This window comes from Neodiprion virginianus, chromosome 1 (genome assembly GCF_021901495.1).
Source record: "Neodiprion virginianus isolate iyNeoVirg1 chromosome 1, iyNeoVirg1.1, whole genome shotgun sequence".
Classification (NCBI taxonomy): domain Eukaryota; kingdom Metazoa; phylum Arthropoda; class Insecta; order Hymenoptera; family Diprionidae; genus Neodiprion; species Neodiprion virginianus.
Window position 1 is genome coordinate 34,104,896 of NC_060877.1, and position 27,005 is coordinate 34,131,900.

Consider the following 27,005-nt stretch of genomic DNA (forward strand, 5'->3'; position numbering starts at 1 on the left):
ATGCGGATTAAAAGGCGAATGATGAAACATTTTGACTAGTATATTTAATGATATAATACAGGATATTTATTACAAGTTGATTATAGGCGAGTATTACAGGCGGCGGCCACAAAAATCCTTTAACGTTCCTTAAGAAAGTTACTTTGGAAGAGGTTTTTAGCATTGTTTACTATTTTTCAAATTGTTTTCAGTACTAGGTATTTCGTAACGAATACGTGTGGAGAAGTTTAAAACCGTCTTCGAAATAACAATCCGAGAATTTTCTTAAAGCTTTATGGCCTCTAACAGATTTGGTGTGTTTTTTTTTTTTTTTTTTTGTGTGGTTATTTTCACCTTTGTTTCAATTTAAAATTTTTACAACTATTACTGGCATAATACAATATACAACTACAATAAATATTCAATGTAGGGAATACCGGGTACTTCTCTGGGCGAAAGTGCAAAAGTTCGTTTTTCTTCCGTGTAATTTTGCACACCGTGAAATTAAATCCGAACGTCTATCACTGTACCCAAATGTTCACGTTGCAATAATACAGGTATAAATAATACATAACGCGTAACGCAGATACGTGCCGCCTTAATTTTGATGACGTTCATTTGCATACGACCAAAGTACAGATTTCGATGTACAGCAGCGGTTATTTATTGTTTACATTATTATTGTGCACGGTAGAAGAATCAGAGGAGAATCGTTTCCCCAGCGCTAGACGAGTCCTCGTTTATGGAGAATTAATTAATCCCGGACGAGAAAACGCTGCGAGAGCCGTTTACAACGCTGTAAACGGAACTCGGCTCGGATCCGCGGCCCTCGACCTCAGCATCTGGTGGCAGCCTCTTCCCGCTGGACCATCGAGTCCTGATATTTTTACATACCGTATATCGCAGAGACAGGCGTATAATAGCCGAGGCACAGAGGCCCGAAGGCCCTCGGATAGCTACTCGGGGTGCAATAGAGGCGTTCAAACTCGAACGAAGCTGCAACGCTTGGAAGCGTTTTATGATTTTATTACGGCGGCATTCCTTCTGTCGTTTCGAACCGCGCACCGACCGTTTCATGAGCCGGGATTCGACTAATTTCACGATACGATTTTAATACCCTTATAACGTCTTCTTCGCGGAGGCAAGTCGGCGCTCAGTTTTGCACTACCGACCAAGAGAGCTGTAAGTATAAACGCAATTAGCGTTGTTTCGCCGCAGATACGTTACGGCTCTCTTTTTCGCATCCTTCGCAGCCATGATAGCGGCTTGTTCTTTATTCCATCTGATTGTAAAACTCGCCGATGAGAATCCCGCGATTATACGCCACGTGACAAATCTGGGATTATTAGTGGCGTCGATAGTTTATTACATATGTATATACGTATACCTTCCTAACGTTGTAAGTAATCTATTATATCTATAGGCATACGAAGTACGGTCAACTCCAGACACTAAAATCTACACAATACGCTCCTACTGTATAACGTTATGGCTTCCGTTTCAGGATCACCGTGATCGTGAAGATGGCATCAATAATTTAGTTATCATTACGTATAAATATCGTACGCTAAAATTTACAGTGTGCAAGGGTCGTTATAGTCGATAGCAACGAAAACGACTCGTAAAGTGATCGATAATGAAAATAATGAAAAATAATAGCTGCTAATATGAGAAAAATAATAATAATAATAATAATAATGTTAATCATAAGGACAGTCGCGAGGGTGCGATAATACGATAGTTGAAGCGCACACGGCCGCTTTTAATTAGAGAAACTTTCCTAACTCTAAATATCCTTGTCAAGGACGAGACCGCAGGGCTGTACGACCCCGGTTATGTTCGTCAATCTCTGCCTTTTCGACTCGTTTCTGTTCTCGTCCTTCTTGAGGAGTTCCTCTATGGAATACGGGTTCCGTTTTCGTTGAGGCTGCGCGGCAGGTTGCCGGTCGCTTTCCGTGTTGGACTCGATCGGATTTGTCGGCTCGTCGGATTCCAGGATCTTTCGCGACTCGCAGGCCTCGTTCGAGTCGATATCCCCGACGTTGCTCTGCTCCGAGCTGCTCGGCGAGCTTCGGACGCTTTTTAATTTCGACGTCAAGACCGGCGTTCCGTGCCGCACGAACGCGCTTCGATCGCTGCCGATCTTGTGACCGAGCTCCAGTATCAGCGAAGGATTTTGAAAGGACTTGTAGGTGTCCTGCGACTCGTTGTTATCGTCCGAGTCGCTCTTGTCCAGGGAATCGTCGCTACCCGCCATCGAACTTGAACTCGACTTGAGGTCCACCTGACTTTGGCTGTTGCTCTGTTGTGAGAGTCGTTCCGACTCCAGCGATCTGTGAAAGCCGGTGTAATTCGTTATTTCGCAGTAAATTGAGTAATCGTCTGTCATTATCGATACTGAGATCATTTGATCGGAAAATTAATCTTTCTTTGCGGTGGTATTTTTTGACACGATCAACGATTAACCGTCAAAAACGATGATACAATTATCCAAAGATTTGTATCAACTACAGTTATTGTTATTCCACATGCTATTCTCGTTCGGATATCGTTCGATTCGACTCACGTGAACGTTTGCATTCCGTGCTGCAAGTGGAGGGTCGTAGCGTGATAGAGCGAGGAATAGAAGCTGGGATTCCAAGACGGTGGTGTGGCGCCGCCGGAGGTTGTTGAAATATGCAGGGGTCCTAGGGTCCCGGGGTAAAAGAGCTTCTGTTGATAGTCAGTCCTCATTAGGGCGTCTGAAATGCGAGTTAGTGTATAAGTAATAAAGACAATCGGTCCAGCTTCGGAGGCGGTGTACCGTTACGATACAAGCATACGCGCTGCCGGAGAGCGATACCGAGGCTAATTAGTGTGTAATTATCAACCGGCGTACGATAGGCTGCGTGCATCGATTCTTCGTACATAGGGTATAGTATGCGTACACACACGGGTCTATATGTATATATATATATACATATACATTATATACCTCGAGGCCCGACACGCCCCGCGTGACTTAAACCACGGATCACGCTCCGATATTGCTCGAAATAAGTTGCAAATTCAACCTCGTTGCACCGAGCATTAAACCCGCCGCACGAACCGTGATACATGTATGTGCACGTGCGTACGTATGGATATACATGTATACATATAAATATATACGTATAGGCAAGCGATGCTTATGCAACGCAGAGATTAATAATTGCCGTGCAAAAATAATCGCCTCGCAATAATCTGCCTTCGGTGGGTTAGCCGAGGCAGCCACTCGAGATCGCGTGCTTTGCGATTTTATTCGAACACAAAACGCAAAAGAAGGTACTCGATGCTTGATCAACGGTTGCACCCGACGAACCGTTTGCTCTATTGTTTACACATGCTATTGCGAACATCCACAAAGGTTGAACTTAGTCTCAATCGTTTGCTTGCGTTAGAAATTAGAAAAAACTAACGGTAAACGTATAGCACCGGTATATATGAGTTCAATTTTCGAAACAGCTATTCTAATAGCTGTACACGTAGTATCGAATACTCTTAAGCAGTATGTAATTTTGTTACTTAGCTTCTAAGTTTAATGTAAGATATCACGCCAGCCTGTGTACGGGTAAAAATGTTACCTCTACAGGATTTTACTTACTGTAACTTCTAAATTTGTAAATTATCTGGTATCAATGAATTACAAATTGCAAAAACAGAAAAAAAAAAAACAATTTATACACGTTCCAGTTTCCAACCCCGTCATTTTAAGGCTAAGAAAAGAGTATCTTACGGTACGTTTGATGGTCGGATTTACGTAGTTTATGATCACGCCACCTCACATGAAGTTCTGGAAGACGGTTGATATAATTCGTGGAATTTAATATGACGCATTTAATACCGCGGGGTCTCTTCGCGGTTTTGTATATTACACACACACATATATGTATATGTATAAATCCGACAAGATTGCACGAGTTCGTTTCGCAAATTATTACCTTTACCGAGCGGAAGTTTTTGCCTCGCCATCCCCCCGCAGCGTAAACCCTCTTTCAAGTACGAATTAAGATTTTACGTTCGTACAAAGAACAAACCAACCACGAACCGTACAAAAATTCCTGTTACACCGCGATGTTCGCGGTAAGTATTATTTTTATTTTATTTTTTTCTGGTGGTCAAGACGATCAAGCGATAGATGGATTCGCGCAGATTTTACCGATTGATTTCACAACCGGTGTAATAAAACTCGACCTAGTGCCAATAGATTTACCTCTGGCATTCAGATTGGACGTCATCTGGGTTTGATAGGCGCTCGAAGTGCCGCCGTCGATCGTTGGATGATCGGCGTGAAGTCCTCCACCTCTGAGAATTCGGTTTACCGATGATACGGAGGGTAAACTTTGGGGATCGCAGGCTCCCTGCCTCGCAAGCTGCTCCCTGATCTCCCAGGCGAACATACCTGGCTGTTCCTGTTTCAGGCGTAATATCTTCTTGACGACCGTCGGCGTTGCGACTTGCTGCAACAGCAAAGCTCTCTTGTTAGTCTAGAACGGAGAAATGTAAAAAACTGGGTTAAAATTTGTTCCTTGAGGTTCCTCGACAGCGTTGTCATATGATTATAAAACAGGCATTCGTTAAGCGACAATATCTCGAAATAATTATTACAGATCGCGGGATGAAGAGCCCGGCTCTCATCATCCTGACCGTTTCGTCCAGCGAAAAGGAGGCTCGACTCGCGAAGATGATCGGAGGCTCGGGGCCTTATAACGACTATTTAATTTGAGTAAAACCGTTTCGGCGGTCCCCGAGATATCGACCTAAACACAGAGCAGCGCTGCAGTCCGCGTCGCAGGACAAAATTCACATGCCATTCGCGTTGGGCTGGACGAAGCGGTGGTGAGTTGTTATGGTCAGACGCACACGAGTGCACGCGTGCATGGTTATTACGTCTACAAGGGAGAGTTAACCACGACGAGAGCGAGCAACGCCGGCGCACAGGTGAAGGAGCCGTCAATCAGATAGCGATGCTTCAGTACTTTATTTCAGTTTAGTTGGGTTTAGGGTGTCATCTGCTTGGTCAGTGGTCAAACAGTGGTTCTCAATCCGTTTCATTTGCATTGCTAATTAATGCTAATTCGACGAGGAAATTTATGTTAACACTATGCAAATGATATTCTTTCACGTATTCTCTACTGATTTTCAGATCGAAGATACCTGCCTACCCGACTACCGACTCCTTAATTCTGGCCCGTGATACCCTTAAGCGGAAGGGCTGAGATTTCGGGAAGTGAACCGGAAAATACACGGCCATTTATTTTCCCTTCTCGCGTGAGCTCTGCAATCGGTAATCAATTAACTACAGCTCGCACTCCAGTCGACGGTGTCAATCGGTTGTGTGAAAATATATTTCCTTACTTCGAACTTTCTGTAGAATTATTTTCAATTCTTGTACCGATTTTTCAGCTATGGCGTTTCAGAGTAAACGATTATCTGATCTCGTCAGTTGAATTCACAGTTTTCGGGTCTTCGTCAATGGCGAAATTATAACCAAACCGTTCTTGCCATCCTATAGTTTGTCGTGCAGTAGCCTTCGACGACGTGTGAATGGTTGGAGTGATTTTACAGTCGAAAAAACATTCCAAGTGAGGAATGGCGGCCATCTTAGTTCGGCGCAATTATAGTAAGAAATGTTACGTAGAACTGACTGAAAATCGGACTTAAATACGTACCGGGAAGGAGGAAATGAACATAAGAAATAATTCGGATTTGGCAGATCGGTGCGAGGACTTGGCGAGCGCCGAAATGCACCCCTGGATGCCGCGTATTACGGTTCTGCGTACGTGTGTTATTACCGGCACCGGACAGAAGCATCAACATAGGGGTTAGAAGTTGCGTGCGGAAGGGAACATCTCAGATTCTAATCTCTACCCCGTGGACACTTCCGTCGAGCTGGGAACAATTACCCGTGTGACGATGATCAGAAGCCCAGACCATGGTCACATCGTGTGCATGTGAGCGTGCCTTGTACACACATGAGCAATAGTCAGTTATGCCCGTCATTCTTCAACACCGGTCCTTAATGTGGCAGAATTATTTCGAACAGTGTCTCGCCGCGTGGTTTCAACCCTAAACATCTGGCGCTAATTGTAAACGTTAGATAAGCCCGGCTACCTAACAGGTTAACCAATTTCAAGTACAGCATGTGTGGATATATAATGTAGGTATACCGAACACCCCAGGCATTTATATATCTCCAACGTCATCACAGATCTGGAAACTTATTCGCGGGCTACATGCTGCAGATAGGAGACTACAGATATCGCGGCGCTAACGTTTTTTTTTTTTTTTCGTCTCGTTGTTTTTAGGAGCAGTTAGAGCCGCGTTGATCGCACACCATAAAGTTTCACCAGACGTACCCGTAGGAAATCGGTTAAGAATATCTTTAGACGGTTGAAGTTATTTTTGGTCAGACGTGACACAAGGAGAACGACTAAAACGGGCCTTGTGTATAAATGAAAAAGCGAAGGTTTTAGGCTTGTCGAATGATATTCAAAAGCGAAATTCAAATGTGTAGAATGTTCGTAATTTGCCGACAAGTTATGCACAAAGGACAAATGTCAGACTACCTTCATTATTTAATGCCATTAACTTCACTTTTATATATTTGTTGCGACCTTTTCGTCACTGAACATTCATAAATTGAATCACCTCAATTAATGGGATTTCGAAAATTGCAAGATCTTCTCCAACTTTCCGTTATCATATAATTTCGAAATATTATAATTCGCGTTTGTAGATATTTACGGCAAGTGCGCACTTCTGTTTCAGCAACTGTATTTAGAGGCAGGATGTGGCCGAGTAGATCAATCATTTCCGGTGGTAACACGCGTGGTAGTTGGCCGTTTAATACGTCGGTTATGATAATTAATGCAAAGGTTGAAGTGTAATTAATTATTGCACGGCGTAGATCATGTCGGTGAAAATTCAACGATTGGCCGGCAGCATTTATCGGGCAATTAAGATCTTTGCCGCAAAGAGTGCCTCTGTTTGAACGAGAACAACACAGAGCTTTACACCGTTACCTAGATATATCGTATTTATTTTTCACTTTATGATTTATCGAGTGGTCTTTACTCCACTCGAGGTCCTGAAACACGGCACATGCTGCTCAAACAGTGGTAAATAGCGAAGAGTAAATAAGAATTTCCGTGTCGAATATAAAGCGTCGTCCATCGATTCCCATCATTGACCATACACGTACTGTAATAATGTAACGCGTTCCCGACGACGTAACGACGCCGTTTAATATCATCCATTGCGGAGAAATAAAAGGGAAAATTCACGGACCAATAAATTTCGCTCTTAACAAATTGAGGACGTGATTATTACGCATTACGTATATATATATCGCCTACGTATATACGTCTTCGGAACTTGTCCATGCACCGATGCCTGTGAGAGAGAAAGTGAAAAGTACACATCGGTCTTTCGAGTACCTATCCGTCTACTATATTCATTACAGACGCGTGTACCGTGTGTTCTAATAATCTTGTCGACACGCTGAAGCGGTCTATTATATCTACTGTACGTAAAAGTAAAAGGATCCAGCGTAACAATTCCGCGTGTACCTTATACCGCCGGAAGTCTAGTGTGAACTAGAGTTATTTCATACGCCCGTGTTCTCTTTCCGCAACTTTCGATTCTCGTCCACAACGTCGGATAATTCAGGAAGTTATGCATATAGGCCTGGCACTTGTCCCGATTAATGCGATAGCCTTCGGCGATCGAAGCGCGTAACGCAAATTGAAGAAAGGAAACGGATCTTCCGATCCAAAACAAAAAATGCACAAACTAATCGGCAAACCGTATCGAAAAATTGGCGTGCGTGACTGCTTTTACAACTTTTTTATGCCGACGATGAGATGATGCTTGGAATTCTTCGAGCCCGAAATTAGTGACGCGGCAAGATTCCGGGGCCGCGATAGGATTAAATATTTTATAGATAATGATATGGATTTTGGAAAAATTGGCTAGTCGACGATACTCATATTTTGACAGGCTGCACTATGTATAACCCAGCACCTTTCGTTACTCAGCAATTATTCTGAATGCCGCGGGAAGAAGAATAGAGGTTTAAAAGGAAAGGCGCGGAGAGCTGTGTTTGTGGTTAGAGGTTTTAAAAAAAAGTAAAAGGCACCGAGGGAGCTTGCCCTAGATCAGGGATCGCCGAATCTTCTGTAAAGTGGCGCGCACCGATCCAGGCAATTAAAGGGTTGGCCGAGCCTCATTGTTTAATTACCTACCCTAAATTTTGATCAGAAAAAATTTCCACAGCTGCGCCGGCGCGACTTTGCCTTGTATTTTCCTACCAAAATTACAGCTCTACAATTTCTTAACCTGCGGTAATTGATATATAGAGAAAGAAAAAAAAACGAATTATAGATCCTGCGAAATTCGACCTATTTCGATATCTTCCTTATACAGATACGGGGCATAGATACCATAACGTCTCGATCAAGATTCTATGTCTTTTTTTACGTACTTTCATGCAAAAAATTATAAAGAATATAAAAATCTGAGACATCAACGTAAAATCTTGATTGAGATGTCATGGAGTGCCCAATACACGTATGCATTTCATACGAAAATCGATTAATAGAGTTATTCAGTGATGCGGGATAAAAATTAAATTCGACGAAAGAAAGGCAGAAAGAAACAAAAGCGTTGGGTGATGCGGCTAAGAAATTGGCAAACAAAACGACCCGCGTATACCTGTGCATGCTCGTATCGTACATATTTATACAGAAACTACGGAAAAAGTCTTTAAGCAACGTGCCATTATATTGCCATTAGTGATCATACACGCACGCTTCATTGTATGCACAGTGAGTATGTTATTGCGATCTGGAATTACAAGCATTGCCTGATGCACACGTGTGTACACATCTCGCTGTAAGTTCCACGGATATTCTAGTTCGATAAGAACAAAAATAAAGAAAGGAAAAACAACTGCAACCTGCCGTTTTACGTTTTGAAGGTCCCGACGCTTGGAGGAAAGCTTTGACTTCTAACCAAGTCGAAAATATTGAAAACAGAAAGGTATACCGTACGTAGGCACTCGAAAAGTTGCCGGAAAAATCGCGATCATTGGAGGAAATTTTGCGCAAAGTTACACACGTTTTTGTGAGAAACGGACCAAGGCTCGACCGATCCTGACGAGCTTTTAAGTAAAGCTTGTTCCAGCGTATAGCGGGACGAATCTACAATTATCCAAACACCTTCCATCAAGTATTTGCATAATATCATATACTTTCCTCCAATTGAACGAGTTCCCCGCAAATTCCCGTTGCGATTTTTTACACGGTTTTTAAATCGAGGCAACTCGGTACATCTTTTCACCGCGCGAGAAAGGATTACGGGTAGGAAATACCGCTTCAAGGGTCGGTTATCCGTCAATTGGTCGGGTCGAATTACGCGCCTCTCAAAAACGTGATAAATCCCGTCAAGCGAGCGTAGAATGTAATTTCTTCCTCTCTGACAATAAGCAGGCAGGCTGCATTTCGGATTCAAGATTGTAATTTCACCTTCGTTTTACTGCCACCAATGCTGCCAGGCCTGATGCTTCCGGTCTCGTAGAACCTGGTAAGAATCTTCGATACACATCCGTGGGAAACCAGGAGCTGCCTCGAAATGTCGCAAGGTCGAACACCGAGCAGAGCGAGTTCGACTATCCTTCGTCTGACGCAGTCGGGTAATGGTCTTCCATTAACGAACACGCCTCCCAGCTGATTGACTCCGGCTTGACCTGCAACAAGACAGACGGTATTTACGGGTAAAATTAACCGTGGCCGATCGAACCACCAGTCGCTGAGGAACTCGAAGGAATCGGCATCGCTCCCTGCGTCCAAAATCACAGATGCAATCACTGTCAGCTGTCCGATGCTAACTGACAAGTCGAGAAAAAGAAATCCGAAATAATATGCGCCACAGATCATAACGCCTAACGTGCATCGAGCATCTACGCGGAACTGATTAACACAATGATCGCATCGCTATCCGAACCATCGATCTCGATCAGCGCCTATCTTTACCACGCTGTAAAACGCACCGTTTCACTGTTAATTCACTACCGAGAAGTTACGCGTACTGCGTGCATTGAAAAAGAATTCAGAACGAGCAGAGGTGTCGGTGTAACTCTTGATGTATAGTAACTTTGTACTTGAAAAACGATGATGCGAAGGTATAGGAGAACGGTCACCTTCCAATCCCACTAACGATAGGCTCGATTCTACCCGCACTGATGAGTCTGAAGCTAGTAACGTTAACGTGACGAAGTACCGGTTGAAAAGATCATAAATGCACGATTTTAGAAAGACTTTCAAGGAGTTGGTTTCTGAAAAGTAAGAGTATGTTTTGGTCGTACATTCCGTAAGGTGGCAAGTAACGATTTCTCCTAAACACACGTCGTTACAGTAACGTTCCTAACTTCATCCTCGTCAAGACTGAAGAGTCACTTCAGGACGGATCTCTTCCGATTGCCACGAAGGATTCTCGCCATTGACGATCGCGTCACCAAAGCACGCGTAGATCCGATTTCCGGAGTGCGGATCGATCGCGTGTCGATGATTGTGCAAAAGTACCGTGGAGGAGGATCAAGGCTCGCTAATCTCACGGCGGTCCCATTGAACGATCGTATCGTAACGTATGCGTATAAACTCGGCAACGAGTTCGGCGAAGAGGATGGAAATACCGGCAGTGAGTGACTCGAGAGCGAGTTTTGTTTCGGGCAGGTGGTTTCGCACCGTGCTTCGTCCTAACGACAACGGGCAATCGTAGGTATCCCTGGGAGCGATTCGACATCCCATCCCGGGGCTCGCGTGTCTCCGAATCGGCGCGGCAGCCCCGAGGAAACGTCCAGGGTGAAACCGGGGTCGTGTAATTACGTTAGAAGCGCCTCCGAAACCCTAGACTCAAAATTGCTTCCTGCAAATTCTCCGCTTCGGAGATCTTCGCCGGGCTCCTTCGGTTACATTACGCGATGCCCCGTCAAAATTTAACACCTTTTCTCCACCTGTCCCCGATGAGTTCTTCGATTATGAACAGGATGCCTCTACACGTAGTTAAACGTGGAAGGGAACTAGTTCGCGAGTATAAACGACCGCCTCGCACCCAATTTGCCAAACTATTCGCCACCCGGTCGACGAACTGGGTCGTCGTGGTGGTGTTTAATCGCGGCTGCCGAAACTCTACGTAATAGGTAATTTTCGTCGAGTAACCGTTGATTGAAGAGACATTTTTCTTAAGCAATATTTCATTCCGACATTTCGATCGGGCTGCAGCCTTTGTTTCAATTCTTTGGCGTTCGTATATACTTATAAAACTAGTTTTAATTTGTAATGATATGAGAACACATGCGTTTTTAAACATGTGTCTGCACCGACCTGTTAAAAGTTATATGTGGAAACTGATATGCACAATTGCTAACATGATATAAAAATACAAAAATTCAAGGCGAGATTTACAGAAAAATTATTCACAAGAAAAGGATCAGGTATGATCAATTAGATGTTGAGAGATTAAACTTACAATATATATATATATACATATATATAGTGACATTCCTCAATCATGGTGTTGAACGCTTGGCCGGTTAGGGAGGAAGTGAAGATACATTGATTTATATTGATTAACGATGATCGCCATCATTTTTATCGATAATCGAAATGTGGAATGTCAATTTAAGATGGATACATCTTGAGAGTTGAGCGTAATTTATGAACATCGAATGACCACAATGTGTAAGTGACTGAGCTTTTGAATATCCGTTCGTTTATTAACAGCAATGTTGCTGTTTTTGCTGATACGAAGCATCTCGTTTATGTAACGTTTATACCAGTTTGGTTCTGTTGTTAGTACAGTTGTACTGTTGAAATCAAAAGTATGTCCTAAATTTGAGCTGTGAGAGGCTAATGCGCAACTATCAAGGTCATGACTTCTAAATCTGGATTTACGACTTGACAATCTGTTTTTTTAAATTTTGTTATGATCGCCTGTAAGGAGAGATGACAATGGATACTGGATCGTTGACGTGGGATCCGCGAATTATTGATGACCGACTACAGCGAAGAAGCGGGATGACGATTAAAATATAGATTCTGCTTACCTGTCTATAGAGGATACTCTATTGATGAGGATACAAAACTGATCCGATCTATGTCGCGAGAGAACAGAACGACAACTGAGGATTTACAAGACGAGAACACGCATAGACGATACTCAGGCATGATTTCGCAATAATAGAGAATAGGACGTAAGGTACAGATCTGATTTGTTTTGAGTCGCGACGCGGGCAAGCGGCTAGATTTTAAGTAGAGACGGCCAGGTAAACATTGCATTGTGAGTACACGTGTAATGATGATTTCAAATATTTAGGTTTTCAACGGAATGAAAAATTTTTGTGAGTTGTTGGTAATTTTAAATGTGACATTGATTTGTTCATCTTTCGATGTTTTTTTTAATTTTCATTAAGAGATCAATCGCATCAGGAATTGACGTTACTATTTTTTCAGTTGGATCATCGTTATTCCAATCTATGGAGTTAAAACGTTGATGAATTCTATTATTCTGTATCTCCTTGATGAGGAAAAAAGGAAAATTATTATTTAACAACGTTTTCTGTAATATTTTTAGATCTTTTTAAATACATTTTGAATAGGATATGTGTAAGCAGCGGTCAAACAAACTTACTGCTACCGATTTTTCGGTATTACGGGGTCTTATTTAGAGGAGTTTCAGGGCGGAGAAGCGGGTCTATGTCGCTGCTCAGTTAACGATCGAGCCTCGGGATTTGACTCGGGGAAAAATGATAGGCCACCTTCTGAATCCGGGTAAAAGTCGAAAAACGTTTAAGAAAACGAGTATCCGTCAGTTGAAGCCCCGATTAGATAGTCGGAATATTGATATCGCCGGTCTATCAGTCGCGATGCAGCGACACGATCGGTGTTCTCTAAGGTTTGGCGTTATAAATCCACCGCACCGTTTATTCGACTCAGTTTTAATCTAAATTGTTATGGGAAATAGATTGGCCTGAGTAAATTCGGGCTTCGTTGAGGTGTCGATGACTTGTCCTTATAGCTTCGTTAATGAACCCTACGAACATTGTTATCTAATTATTATACAAAGCAGACCACATTTTCCAGAGCTGGGCGTTATTTTCTCTACCAAATTAACTGATCCTCGCCAGCTCGACTCGGTCCCGCATGCAAATTGAAAATTAAAAAAACCTCGCTCGGTTCTCGTCCCAGCTCGTTATCTCGTTCGTTATTCTCTCGGGAACACTCGCCACCGGCATAAAACAACTCGAATTTCCCTGTGTTCGGGGAACAAATAAACCCCCGCGTCGATTAAAACGATTCTGTCACCGTGCTGACCTGGGTTCCAAACGAATTTGTTACGGGCGTACAGGTATATCAGGGTGTTTCGGAAAAAAACAATTTACGATTTTCCACCTTGGCACCCCCTAAAACGTTTGTTTAGGTTAAAAGAAAAATTCTGTGCAGAGATGAGCGTTATAAATTATGTGGAAGGTCGCGCTCATTTGATTTCCGAATTTTTTCCAAATTTTTTTGAATATTTGAAGAAACACGTACCTAACACTTTAATTATTATTTCTTTCCTGACATTTATATTCAATCCGAAGATCACGATCCATAACACAACGATATATCATGCGGGAATCTTATTCTCCCTAATTAAAAGTTCATATTAAATTATAACCATTTTACGAGGTCGAATTAATAATGAAAAAGTCATCGTACGCAAATCTCAAACATCAAGTGGAGACTTGACATTACAAGCATGGGTCTTCTTTGCGACGTGGATTGATATTACGATTGATGTAAGCAATAAAAAAGAATCTTATTAACGATACTTCACAAATTTAAAAAATTCTATAAGAGTGAAAAATCAACTGAGAGCGATCTTCCGCATAACGTAGAACGCTCATCATTTGCGAAAATCGGAAATTATTATTTTCTAAAACACCCCAAGATATACATTCCGTTTCAGTCTTCATTCGTTTCCATAGATTCTCAATTTGGAAAGAAGTTGCGTTATCAATAATTCACACGTTTCGCACCAACTTTGGAAAAACTGACGAGCTTATCGATCTTCGAGATCTACATAAATCTTCATCGTTTCCGTTTGTCCTATTGGTTTCTTATCTTCTTATTTTCATCACCGTTTTGACGTACCGATTTATCAGAGACGCCCCGCTTCGCGGCTTGACGCTGTCACCGGTTTCGGTACAACAACCGGATGAAGTAGATAGAAGAGCGCTAGGCCGACTGTGTAGTTGGTGAATAAATTTATCCCAGATGCAGAGAAGTCTTAGGTACAAATATAAGTATATATTTCCGTAGGGACGGAATTCAACGCTGCGGGAGCTTCTTAATTTTATTCCCTCGTATATGTATATGTATATATATATAGTGGCTTGCAGTAGCGATTAATTGGAGGCATTATAATTAGTAGACAGCTGAAATTCCTAAGATTTTGGTTAATTAGACTCCTGGATGGTATTAACTATAAACCCCACGGTGCAGTGTTTTCTTCGTATACGGGCCGGGTTAAATCCACGCGCTTTCACCGACTCTTTGGCGATCTTATCTCTCGGATCGGAGTTTCGAAAGGGTTTTTTTCCCGTCGATTGCGTTGCTCTCTTCTTCGCTCTCCACTTTACTCACATTTCGTCTCACGTTTCGTTTCATTTTATTCTCCTCTTAAATCCCGCCGCTGGTTATACTCGCTGACGACACTTTGTCCGTTTTAACCGCTTCTATTTTTTCTCCACTTCTTCCCCCTGGTTATCCCCCCCCCCCCCCCCCCCGTCTCTCTATCTATCTTTTATCAAATTTTTTTCTCTCTCTCTCTCTCTCTCTCTCTCCTACATACCATGCCGAATTTTGTCAACACCAAAGAACCCTCGCAACACAATTATTGTAGAGATAAGCGCGACGTGCTTGCTCGAGTTTGCATACGTCTATAATATTTGCATGTGCAGAGAGGCAATGTAACCGAATGCTAATTCCGGGGATATCTATGGCATACAATCAGTAGGAATAAATATCCAGAAACGCTAGTAATTGCAGGCCGGCTTCATGTATATATATACCTGTATATATTTACAAATATATGTTGCAGTGGGCACCCTTGCCGGCTATCTATTCGTTTGTCATTACGAATTTAAATGAGAAGTTTGATAAGAATCGCGTATACCTCGAAGAATTAGTTCGCCGTAATGTGTACCTGCTAACAATGCAGTTCAGAGGAAACTTGCATCGCGGTTTCTCTTCTACTACGACTTTGCAAAACTCACGGTTATACTATTGCGAAACCGCTTCTAGAGGTACCTTGTATTACGCGTTACGTAGCTCGATGGCAATTAGATTGATGGATAACGCGCGTCGCTATTGCATTCGCGTGTGCAATATTAGAATATCTATCGCAGAAAGGTTTATACCTCACTTTATTCTAAGAGTGTAGAAAAAAAAGGTTTCGTCAAATTCACGCGGCGGGTGGACGAATCTAATCCGGCCAACTGTTTGACAGGGTTTTTGTAAAATTTGGAAAAAATGGTGAAAGAATTTATCTACATTTATTTTCCTCCGATTCCCTGCGCAAAATAAATCTCAGTAAGTGTTCTTATCTAAATATTTATATTGAAACTATGCGACGTGTATTAGAAAAGATCCGAAGTTGTTTAAAAGCTTTGCTGAGAAATTCGAATATTTTACGTGTGGTGATTTTCAGGTACATTTTTTTGACCCTGCCCTGGTTTGAAACCATCTCGTTTCCTATTTTCTTCAAAAATATTATTCTTTCTCCGTTTGTTTTATAAACGAATTTTTAACCACAAGTTTCTCTGTTTCGAAACGTTTTTTAAAATAAATTTTTCGCGTTGCGTTTCGAAACGTGGATTGGCCAGGATTTCTAATCAATGTTATTGGAGACAAGTTGAGACATTGATGGCCACTAGAAAATGTTCGAAAGATACGCTACTCCGTAGGTAGGGAAAGGTGAAATTTTTAATGCTCGACGTCGATAATAATTCACCCGATCCATGTGTATACAGAGCCGTTAACTTGACCGACTACCAGGCGCCCGATGACACGACGAGGAACTACGAACTGATGCATGCTGGTTAATTTTTTTGATTTCAGATCTCGAGATAAGCGCTTCGAGATTCGCCGTATTATTATTATACCTACACATACGTACGTATAATTTCTAAGCGTACATCACTCTTGAATAATTATCACCTTCGTTAAAGAATTCTGACACGTTTCCGTCGATTAAATATTTTGACAACTGTTAAACGTGTCCCAAACTTTGGTCACATACCATGAACGGTTGACCTTTTAGTTTATTGCATCACGATGGAAGCAGAAAAAAAAGACAACTTAACAATATAATAATAATATAAGAGGTAGAGTAGCTTGTATTAAATTGAAAAAATCTCATCATTGAATGTATAAATGAATATGAAATGACGATGAATTATAAATGTGAATGACTTATTCCAAAGAACACTCCGAATGATGTGGTATACTTTATTGATTTTTTTTTTCGTTTCTGATTTATCTTTTGCGGCGGTATAACTGTCTGTTCGTTCTTCGTGGATTTTTAGTTTTGCGATCGATCGAATTGAACGTTCATATTTTCGAATATCGGCTAAGAAATTTGGCGACCGTGGTAAAAACGCAGCGGGTGAAACTCTTGACATTGGTATATTATATTCGCAAGAAATCAAGGTAAGTTGTGATACGAGTCGTTTGACCGGACAAAGCCGAAGGTGCATCATGATTTTGGCGTTATTATGATAAAAAGAGGCCCCGTTTGCCCCGGAGTGAAATTTTGCCTCGCTTGTATAGCCGTGTTACGTTGGAAGAAGGACGGACCAACGGACGGGAGTAAATTATTATTACCACAAAAACGGAATGCGCCTCGGCGATGCAGCAGGACTCTAATATCTACATACACGAATCCGCGAGATATGAGAAACGTGTTGGTACTTTGCGTCCCTCCTCTTGTCCACCTCTTCTTGTGTAATCACACGACACACTGACACCATTAGAATTGCCTAATTTATCACTTTACAGCTGCCCCATGTTTGCAGTATTTTTATTGTTATTTAACCCGAACTCGCTCGTTGTTTCGCTGTTTTGCAGCCGCCGCTTCCGCGGCAATGTCTTTATTTCGCTCTCCGCAACCACAACGGAAATTAAGAAGGGCCAATTAAGCGAGCGATTTGTGCAGGCTATAATTCATCAGCAAATTACTGCGTTGAATTCTCTTTTGTTTTTGTAATTATTTTATTTTATTTATTTATTTATTTTTTTTTCTTGCCAAAATACCGAGCTTTCGACAAATGTGCGGAATATTATGAATTTTCTTTTACGTAGAGTGAAAACAAGAGCGACGATCGAAAGCTCCGATCACTGTTATAATTGCTTGCGAACTCGTCTAGTTTTTTCTTCGAGAACGTCGCGCCGACGTTATTAATTCGAGTCAAGTCATCAAATAAAAGTGAGATCACCGTACAAAAAAAAAGGAGAATTTTTTTTCGGCTGCGTGTTTCTCACGATAATTTAGTCATTTCCGCGCGTTCTTGCCGTTGATTTTCTGCAGAATTCCTTTTTCTCTTCTACCCATACATTTTTTCAACTCGATTCGTCGCGTCTCGGTTGCAACGTTTTCAAAAATCACAAGTACAATTTTCTCCCCTTTTCATACGCGATTTATAGCTTCGCGATATGCGGTGTATAATTGTTACATGTCGAATCTCGGAAATCGCGGTTTCGTTTCTTTTCCACCGAGGTGGTTCGACGCTCGTTATTTTGGACGGATCCGCCGACAGGAGTAATTGAGTTAATAACATAATTATCCGAGCCACGTATAATTATTATACGAATGGTTTAAGCCCGGCTCCCGATCCTCGGCTCGCTTCGATCGAACGTGAAGGCGCGTGGCTCCGATTATATCCCGTATTCGCGGCTACAAGAATCTCTCTGATCTTTATGTTTTTAACCCTTGTGTAAAACCCACCATGTATTGCAGATTGCGGGACGCTCTTCGCCGTAGATCCGAAGGACTCGCGGTTTCCTCAAGGAATCCAATTGGAATACAATTAGATGACGTTCGAGCTGAGAGGTGAATTTTGCTATTTGACGGATTCGGTAATATAAATTAAAACGAATTATTAACCGCTAAATAAACCTTAGGAATCTCAGCAAAATCGGTTAGCTTTTTTTTCGCTTGATTTGGCTAATTTCACTTAATTCTTACACGTAGGTTGAGGTGATTTTGATTCGAATAACTGAGAAATAAAAATGGTCACATGCAATTTTGAATTTTTTTTTTTTTTTCAAATTGAAGATCCTGAATCACTTTGAATATAAAGATCTAAATTATTTTAAAATCGTACGTTGTAATATTTATTATTTGTTCGTTTGATCGAGCGTCATTTAATTTTGGACTAATCATCCCAATAACACGAATGTGACGGAGAGAACAAATTGTCATTAAGGTTGATGAGCAGTTGCGGCGTAAAATTTTCGACAGACAATTCAACCGGTTTACTCTGTAAGTAACGGTGAATCGTTGGGAACCTCCCCTTGCACACACGATATACGTTACATACAAATGTGAATTCAGATCAAGCAGGTATTTCATTCCCACGGTACAGAGAATATTCCGGGTGAAAAATTTGGAGAATCGAAACGATGTGTGTAGAAAATGGTTATAGATATTTGTATCACGCATACACCTGTGCAGGTACATCCATGTTGAAAGTTGTACGGCACTCTGTGTGGCCCGAAGAATTATGCCTATACATGTAATATATAAGATGCAGGAAGTGCGGAGAGGCACCTGTGAGATTTTGATTTAGAAAAATCCCGATATACCCACATAAGTATAATTAAAGTTGGTATAAAATGTATTAAAAAGCAATAAAGAAAGGAAAGAGGCAGGCAGGACCGCCTCTCTTGGCAGCTGAACTGAGACGCGGTGCAGGTAGATTGTTTTTTTTCTTAAACTTTTTCAACCTGTACCACGGATTCTAAAACGGTTCCGTTTCATTTGAATCCATAGATCTTAAACTCGGTGGGCCGAATAGGGATTCTCCGTTAATTACTATCAAAATGTCTTTTAAATCGTGATTTAGTTGAACTTAACGCCGTGCCGAGCTTCGACGGCCGCGTTGCAGGAACACTGACCGGGCCCGAAAGGCCCTTCTGTTCGGTTCCCCGCGGGATCCGACGGGGACAGATTTAATTTTTACTACTGGATACGTCGCTGCCTCTGATCTTGCCGACGGTAGCTGAACACCGGACTCAGATCCGAGCTGAGATTACGCCTAGCTAATTTATCCCCCTTTTCATTCTTGTTATAAATCTCGGGAAAAAATACCGGCGACAACAACCTGTGACGATCGCGCTTTATTTGACGAAAATTTAACAAGAATTTCCTCAGTTCCGAGTCTTAAAGACTGTAACGGTTTTGCGGTTTAACTCTGTCACGGTGCAGCATTTATCCCCAAATTCGAAATACACGTCGAACGTCGGACAAGTTTTAAGCGACACCTTGGATGTAATGAATATATATGTACGTATATTGATATTTTTCGTCCCTTTGATAACATGCTTTTTCAGTGTCTCTACTTTGACAGAGTGAGAAATTTTATTGTTCCTTCTGATTACAATTAACCTGATTATTTTGCATATTGGCGACTTACCGGTGTGCGGCATCTCGGATCGTTGGAGAGGATCGATCCAGCCCTTTATTTCTGTAACAAACGAGGAGAATTTGTTGCTTTTTGTTGTAAAATATTCCACTTCTGACGGGGGGTCGTCTATTTTTCTGTTCTCGGGGTGGCGAAGGCGCGCGTCGAACCCGCTTCTGCCCCCCTCGGAAACCCGAACGGCTCGTAGCCGGCGGTAATATTTTCACCGGGGCGCGATACGTTATTCCCTCCTTTCTCGGCTCTCTACCGGCGGCGCTTGCGGCTTCTGGGCTTCTGTTCTAATGAATTTAAATGTATTCAAAGCGCGCGCTTGACGCTTGACATGGCAGCCCTTAAATATGCAACCAAAGCGATAAGCAAAGCACGGCTAAATATTACGCTGGCAGAAACAGTGGCTCTCATTTTGCCGTCACGCCGTCGCGACTAATCGACACGGCGAATTGGCAACGGAATTTGAAAAATCTGCGAAGGTTGTTTGCGGGTACGATAAGGTTGGGAAAATTTCTAGTTTGGATCGAAAACCGGCAACGCAATTTTCGGGAATCAATGGAAAAGGTCGAAATTTATAACGATCGAAATCCGGGAAAAATTCATCCAAAGTTTCGGGGATCTTTTCGTCGGGGAATGGATTCGGTTTTGGTGGTTTGAGAACTTAACGGTCAGAGTATAGTCGAAACGCGTGCGTAGCGAAGCGGATAGCGTGTACTTTGAGATGCAAATTAATGCATGATTATCAAACTACCCGTTACAAGTCCACCCTCCACCCCCGCTTATTCATGTACAACCGGTCTGCTCGCTACCCTTTTGCCAGGTTCATGCCTCGGTGATTTCGAGGTTAGAGTGGCATTACCACACCGCCAAGGAAAACGCCGAACCCCGCATTAGGCTAGTTACACGCTTAGATCCCGTTTAATCTGATCGAATTACAGATCACGTGCGTACCGACGGAGTCAAAATATTGCACGCCGTTGGATTTTTTCCTCTATTTCTTTCGCGGTACGCGATCGGTACGAGTGTAAAAAATGTAACGGGGTTAAAGTTTCGTGAGGTTAAAAATCTCGTTCGGAAAGCTTGCGCGCTGCAAAAAAAAAAGTGCGGCTCAGACTTCTATGAAATATTTTTTGGTGTCGATCTAACAATATTTTACGTCAACGTAATACTACCTGTCGTCGACATAACACTGTACGACTTTCGAGTTCCGAATTGACCACAAAAATTGTACTATAGTTGTCCACACCTGTCATTTTTGGTCAATTTAAACACCGCCAATTTTTTACAACGCGGGATTGCCTGACGTACCATAAACCAAAGCGAGCAGAACGTTGCACTCGACCTCTTTAGCACTATTCTAAAGTTGGAGAACAGTGATTTTTCGACCAACCTGAACTTAGAATCGATCTGCAAGCTCGATTCACACCGAGTTTTTTAAATAATTTCTTTCGCGTTTAAATATCAATCTTTTCGTACGATGTCATTCAATTTGAGACGGAACACTGTACGGACCTAATTTTTTTATTTCTGTTTTTTCAATGGAAATCATATCGCGATACTTTAGCGACTAGCTCGAACTTCGCATAAAGGTAGCGAAAAATCGTGTTTTTCATTTCCTCCTCTCCGCAAGACAATCCTTATTATTTTCAACGGCACGAAGCGAGTAGGTATAATTTCCTCTCGGCAAAGCGGCAGCGGACGTCTTCGTAAAAGAAGGATTGAGCGATTATTATAAATCAAAGGACGACCATAGTCCGCATGGGCAGCACCGCATTTCTGGCGTTCCCAAGGTTTTGCCGGTGTAACTCTTGCGAACACGTGTCTTCTCCCCGTTCCCAGCTCACCTCCTCCCCCTTTGTCCCCGCGGCGAACTCTTCGCGACGCGATACCCTTAACCACCATTAACCGTTCGAAATTCCAGCCTCGGCACCATCGTCACTCCTTCTTTCCCTCTTTCCTTCTTTACTTTTGCTCCTGCAGCGATCCGGCGGCGGTGGTTCTCCTACTTATACCTGAATTATTTCTACCAATACGATACGAGAGCTCCCTCGAATCCTCGGCCCGAGCTTGAGCCGCACTTACAAACCGATCTCCGCTTCAACCGAGTCTGAATTACGGGGTCGAACCCGTCAATTTATCGGCCTAAACCGCGGGCCCTGATTTATATCCGTGTAATGCATTCTTAGGATCTTAACCCCGCGTGCAGTACAGCAGCTGTAACAGATTTATCTACACTGTCCCCGGTTTATTGAATCCACTCGATATCGGTAGAGAATTGTCCAAGTCCTTAGCGGGAAATCCAAGACTCCTGGATAGGAGAAGGGGGGCAATTAAGGACATCGATTTTAGATAGTGGTAAATAGTTTTAAAAGTGACGGCTGCACTTACACGCGGGTTAATTACACGGAGGTACAACGCGCAAGAACAGCTGTCCCGTTCGTCCGAGATTGATCTGGACCGTTCGAACGGATTCCTAATATCCCGAAGCTCCGGCTTATCTCGGAAGATCGACCTTATAAATTCGGGGCAACTCGCGGCATGCCCTAAAATCGGCGAGTTATAAAAATAAAAATGAAGCAAAATAAAAAAAAAGAAGAAGAAGCGTATAAAAATGAATGGCGAGAAAAAGGAGGAAAAAAGGAGAGCCCGGGGGCCATAAAAATTCGAATATACATATTAATGCTCGTCTCGACGTCGCACGATATTCCGCGCGGAGATCGTGCGGCGAACATTAACCGGCAAAAGCAGGCAGGCAGGCAAGCGGGGAACGTATAACGTCATGGTACAATCTTCGATCGTTTTTGAACGGTCTTGGCTGCCCTGCCTCGGTGCTTCGTATCGTGTCACGGAAGTTGGTCAAAACGACTTCGGACCTTCGGAAAGATAAGTATTTTCGAGGGAGAACGAGAAGAAGAAAAAGAACGAGTAATCGAGGAAAAAGTATCCGAGACCGAGATTTTTCCGCAACGAAATCGTCGCCGCGAAACGATTTTGCCCGCGGCGTGGGCGCGGAATTTGAGATTTCGGAACTGATTACCCCTCGCGTGAAATGAGCAGCTAAGCTTTGGAGAGGTAATTAGAATAATTCGGGGCTGGTCTTTGGGAAGGCCGCATTTACAGGGGGGGAGGGGGAACGGCAGCGTGAATCTAGAAGGAAAGTGTATACAACGTACAAGGGAATTTGCATTTCAAATGAAGCGATGGCGTGTTGCAATTGGCCGGATTGGACACATTGTGGGCACACATTGCCCGTGTCGTTTATACGCCGAAATCGCAACGCGTTTTGCCTCAAGCTTATTCTACATTACGCGACGTATTTGTTGTTAGATTTACAGGAAAAAATGGAAATAAAGATAAAAAAATTTTATTTATTTATTTATTTATTTACACGTGCACGCACAACGTGGATTCAGGATAAATTTAATACGGAATTTGAATATTCATTATGCCATGCGCTCTGTTTGACCCGCTTCTGTACACGATTCGCCATAACCGTACGTGCAATTGGCAATCTTAATGCATGCGTGTAAACGGTATTAATCACAGACCAAATAGCCTCGAATGATCGACCGACCTGACCGGCCGTGCTAAAACCTTATGGCTAACACTTAAGACATTGAATATTTATCAGCTTTTATCCCGTATACTCATAATTAACGTCAATGATCTTCATCATTCACGACACAGCGCGGAATTAGTTACACCTTCGGCCAATACAGGTATAGCCGTATAATATAAATCATATTAACCTCAACATCTAACATGAAAATCTATCCTGGGCATCAAGAAATCAGACAAAATAATTTCCGCTACGGTTGTGCGCGTTTTTAGTTTAATTTCGAACACTTGTTATTTTTTTCAAATCGATGCAACGATATATATATATATATATATATATATATATACACACATATGTATTATATTCACACCGTATTCGTTATTACTTACGAAATGAAATCTTTGTACATAGGTCCTAATTAACAGCCAATTAACTGGTAATATATCGACGAAATTTGCGCTTTCGACGTGCAGGTTACGCGTATAATATAACGAGTTAGGAGACATTCGGCCCGTTGCACGTCTGACATCCGTTACGTAGTGATTTGTGAGGAGGCAGAGGATGTATATATATATATATTCGTAAAAGAAAGTAAAAAACGTGAAAAAAAAATAATACAATAAAATAAAATAAACGAATGAAAAATTATTCATCTTCGCGTCATCTTATCCCGAAAAGTAGAAAAAGTCGTTTACCATTCTCGAACCGACCTTCGGTGACCCGGCGGATAATTTCGTTCTTTTTATCGTTAAACTTGTCGTTGTTGTTGCTTTGTTTTTTTTTCTCTCCGTCATCTTTTTGCAAGTACCTCGGACACAATCCCGACACGTTTACAAGAGCGCGAAGAGTAGTTTTCTCGGCTAGGGGGAAAAGACATTACGGCTGGTAATTGCCGCAGCGAACGGAGGCAGTATACTATATGGGTAATTGGATCAGGTCCGCGGCTAGGAGGATCCCGATGTTGACAAGAAATACAAGGGCAATCAATCGGATCGGCTGCCGTCATCGGCGGATCGCCTATGCGAGACGAGATCTTGTCGCAAAACACGAACGAACGTATGCGAACGTTTCGAAATGCCTTTGCTACATACCTGAGGATTGTTAATGGTGTGTTTCGCGCTGGTTCAATCCGTGCCCGGCATCTGGATCATGTCTGATGGATACCCATATACGCAGCTTCCTCGGAGGATCGCGACGATGCTTATTGACGAGACGATCGGTCGGAGCTTTCCTCGCGCTTTCAGAGCCGAGCTTCTCCCTCGTTCCTTTTGCAGTCCCGATTTGTTTTGCCCCGCTGCAGATTGACAAATAGCCACTGCACGCAGCTCCTCGGACCTTCGGACACCTTCGATCCCCGCATGAACAACCGGCTCTCCGCTAAACGCACGTGGTTTTGTCGATCCTGGTTCTGGTTCTCACTTCCCCGATTCCTCCTCGATTTTTCAAACTTCTTTGCGTCTCGGTCTTCGTTCGCGAGAGCAAATCTGCGACCCTTCTTCGGTGGATAAAAAAAAAACCTCTCTCGCACTGCTGGTGTACCGAACAGAAGAAAAAAAAAAAAAAAAAAACGTTACACCGTCCAGAAGAGCCGTGCGGAATTCGTCGTAGCCATTGCGGAAGCTTCGGGGAATCGGCGGGTTGGTCGATATTCGGCACGAAAACACTCGTTGAAATTTGCGTTCCTCTTCTTCCCGCTCCTCGCAGAAATTGACGACCGTCGGTTATACCGCACGTTTTTTTTTTTTTTTTAAATTTTTGATAAAAGCTCCCGCTAATTTCCGCACGTCCAACCGACGGGGTGAGTAAAAGCGCGATTGAACCGTTCGGCCGATCTAGAAAGGAGAGGCGCTCACTTTCCTCCCTCTCCGATTACCGCACCGCGTCTTATCGATGAAAATTGCGCAAACCGCGACGGGAACCCGACGCCCTTGCCGGTTTGTCGTATCTCTTCGGGTCCAGCGAACGGCGGCTCGAATCTCGACGCAGCTCGGACGGCCGGCGATCGGATCGAAGAAGAGAGAGACTGGTAAACGATGATGCGGTCCAACCAAAGGACACGGTGGCTCTGAGTGGACGGCCAGGGTTACGGGTTTTGCTTGCGGTCCGTCTCAGTCAGGCCCGAACGATGGAGCGTGTCCTCGCGTGCGGAGCGACCTGTCCCGGCTTCCTCGGGGTGGGGACGCGCATTGCTCAGAGGGCGGTCTCGGCACACACGCCTTCCGCAACGCCGGCTCCCCCAGAGGACGTCGAGTCACCGCGTCCGCGTCGGGACGGGGATCTCCGAGCACCGAAGAGTCACGGCCGCCTCGCCTCGTCCGCTTTTCACCCCCGTCGCGGTGACGCGGAAGGAGGGATCATCCCTTTCGTCAATGCGATCTTCCCCCAATTCCGAGAGGGTGAATCTTTCACTCGCGGAATCTCGTCGGTCGGGAAATGTCAGGAAATTGCTGGGGAAACCGGGAAAATTCAGGGAATTTCGTACAGCAAGGAAGAGTCAGGGAATTTCATTGGCCGGGGAAAGTTAGGAAATTACAGAGGAAACCGGGAAAAGTCAGGAAATTCAGCAGGGTTCCTACGCTTAGGGAAAACGCGGAAAAACGGGAGAATTCAGGGGAAATCTTACAGCAGGGAAAAGTGAGGGTAAAGTTAGAGAGCTTCGAAAATGAGATTCGAATTTTTGAGTCTGTCGAAGAAACAAACTCGTTCTTGTACAAAGTAGTATCGATCTTGAAAGAAAAAAAATTGCACTCAAGATTTTTTTTCGCTGCACCACACTTGATACATTCTACATGTAGGTATATTACTTATTACCAAACCTTCTCTCGTTTTTTTTTTCTTTTCGAGAAGAATCGGAGGCTGTTGTTTGTAAATTGATAGTCAGACGGTAAGTCAGTTACTAGACAATACTGAAGGCATGAGTGTTATTGTGTAAAAAAAATTGTCATTAACCAGCGGCATATTTCTTGAAAGGTTACTGGAAAAATCTTAGTTTCAGATTGCAATACATGGAATAGTCAGGGAATTTCAGTTTCCAAAAAGCGTACGAACTCTGAATCGCCTTGTTTCACCGGACGAAGCTTCGTGTATGTAGATCTAAAAAAAATGGATTGCTGAAGACAGCTGGATTTTTTAGCTGCGGTTATGAATTACTTGTATCGGGAATAAAAATTTGGAGACAGCAAATAAGGATAAATTGATCTGAAGAAATTTTTATAATTTGCCAACGAGACTTCATTCACATTCGGGCTAAAGGCTATTCAACGCCAAAAATCAGAGGATGCAGAAATCTTTTACGGGAATAGACAGGGAACAATCGGAAAATTTTATTTTTACGAAATTATCTTTGCACAACTGTTTGTAGTTACCACATTTTTGCAATCACACGCTCTGATTTTTGCATTCCTTAAGTAGACCACTCTGAATTCTAATATTTGTCTGGCATCTGAAAATTTCCACGTCGATTTCAAATTCGACGATTACTTTACATCCCGGCTGAGAGCGAGAATCGATGTGGTTCCAGTGTTTTCGGAGAGCCATTTCAACCCTCCGAAACGTTTATATTTCCATTTACATCCGCCCGTTTCTTTTTTTTTTCACTCGTTCAATTTTATATTTATGAATTTCAAATTTAGATCACACGAGATTAGCTGTCACTGACTAAGAACTCCATAAACTGCATTTCCGTAAAAATAATTGTAGAATTATTTTTCG

General features: G+C 42.8%; 1 protein-coding gene across 2 annotated transcripts; it reads right to left on the reverse strand.

Moving 5' to 3' along the window:
• Nucleotides 1-287: 287 nt before the first annotated feature.
• On the reverse strand, nt 288-26,127 carry LOC124298295 (paired box pox-neuro protein). Of its 2 annotated transcripts, none has more exons than XM_046750123.1 (6): nt 24,386-26,127; nt 19,736-19,786; nt 9,525-9,745; nt 4,211-4,457; nt 2,546-2,720; nt 288-2,312 (listed from the first exon to the last, which is right to left on the reverse strand). In XM_046750123.1, the coding sequence occupies exons 2-6, from the start codon at nt 19,746-19,748 to the stop codon at nt 1,766-1,768; spliced, it is 1,203 nt and encodes a 400-aa protein (XP_046606079.1). In that variant the 5' UTR covers nt 19,749-19,786; nt 24,386-26,127; the 3' UTR covers nt 288-1,765. The 2 variants fall into 2 exon arrangements, with proteins under 2 accessions (XP_046606079.1, XP_046606069.1); XM_046750113.1 differs by having other exon boundaries at nt 4,211-4,484; nt 24,386-26,124.
• Between the last annotated feature and the right edge of the window lie 878 nt (nt 26,128-27,005).

Coding starts and splice junctions, on each gene's coding strand:
- LOC124298295 (XM_046750113.1), bottom strand. Junction 4,485..9,524: donor TTGGTGGCAGTAAAACGAAG/GTGAAATTACAA, acceptor TCTCCGTTCTAG/ACTAACAAGAGAGCTTTGCT. Junction 2,721..4,210: donor GTCCAATCTGAATGCCAGAG/GTAAATCTATTG, acceptor CTCGCATTTCAG/ACGCCCTAATGAGGACTGAC.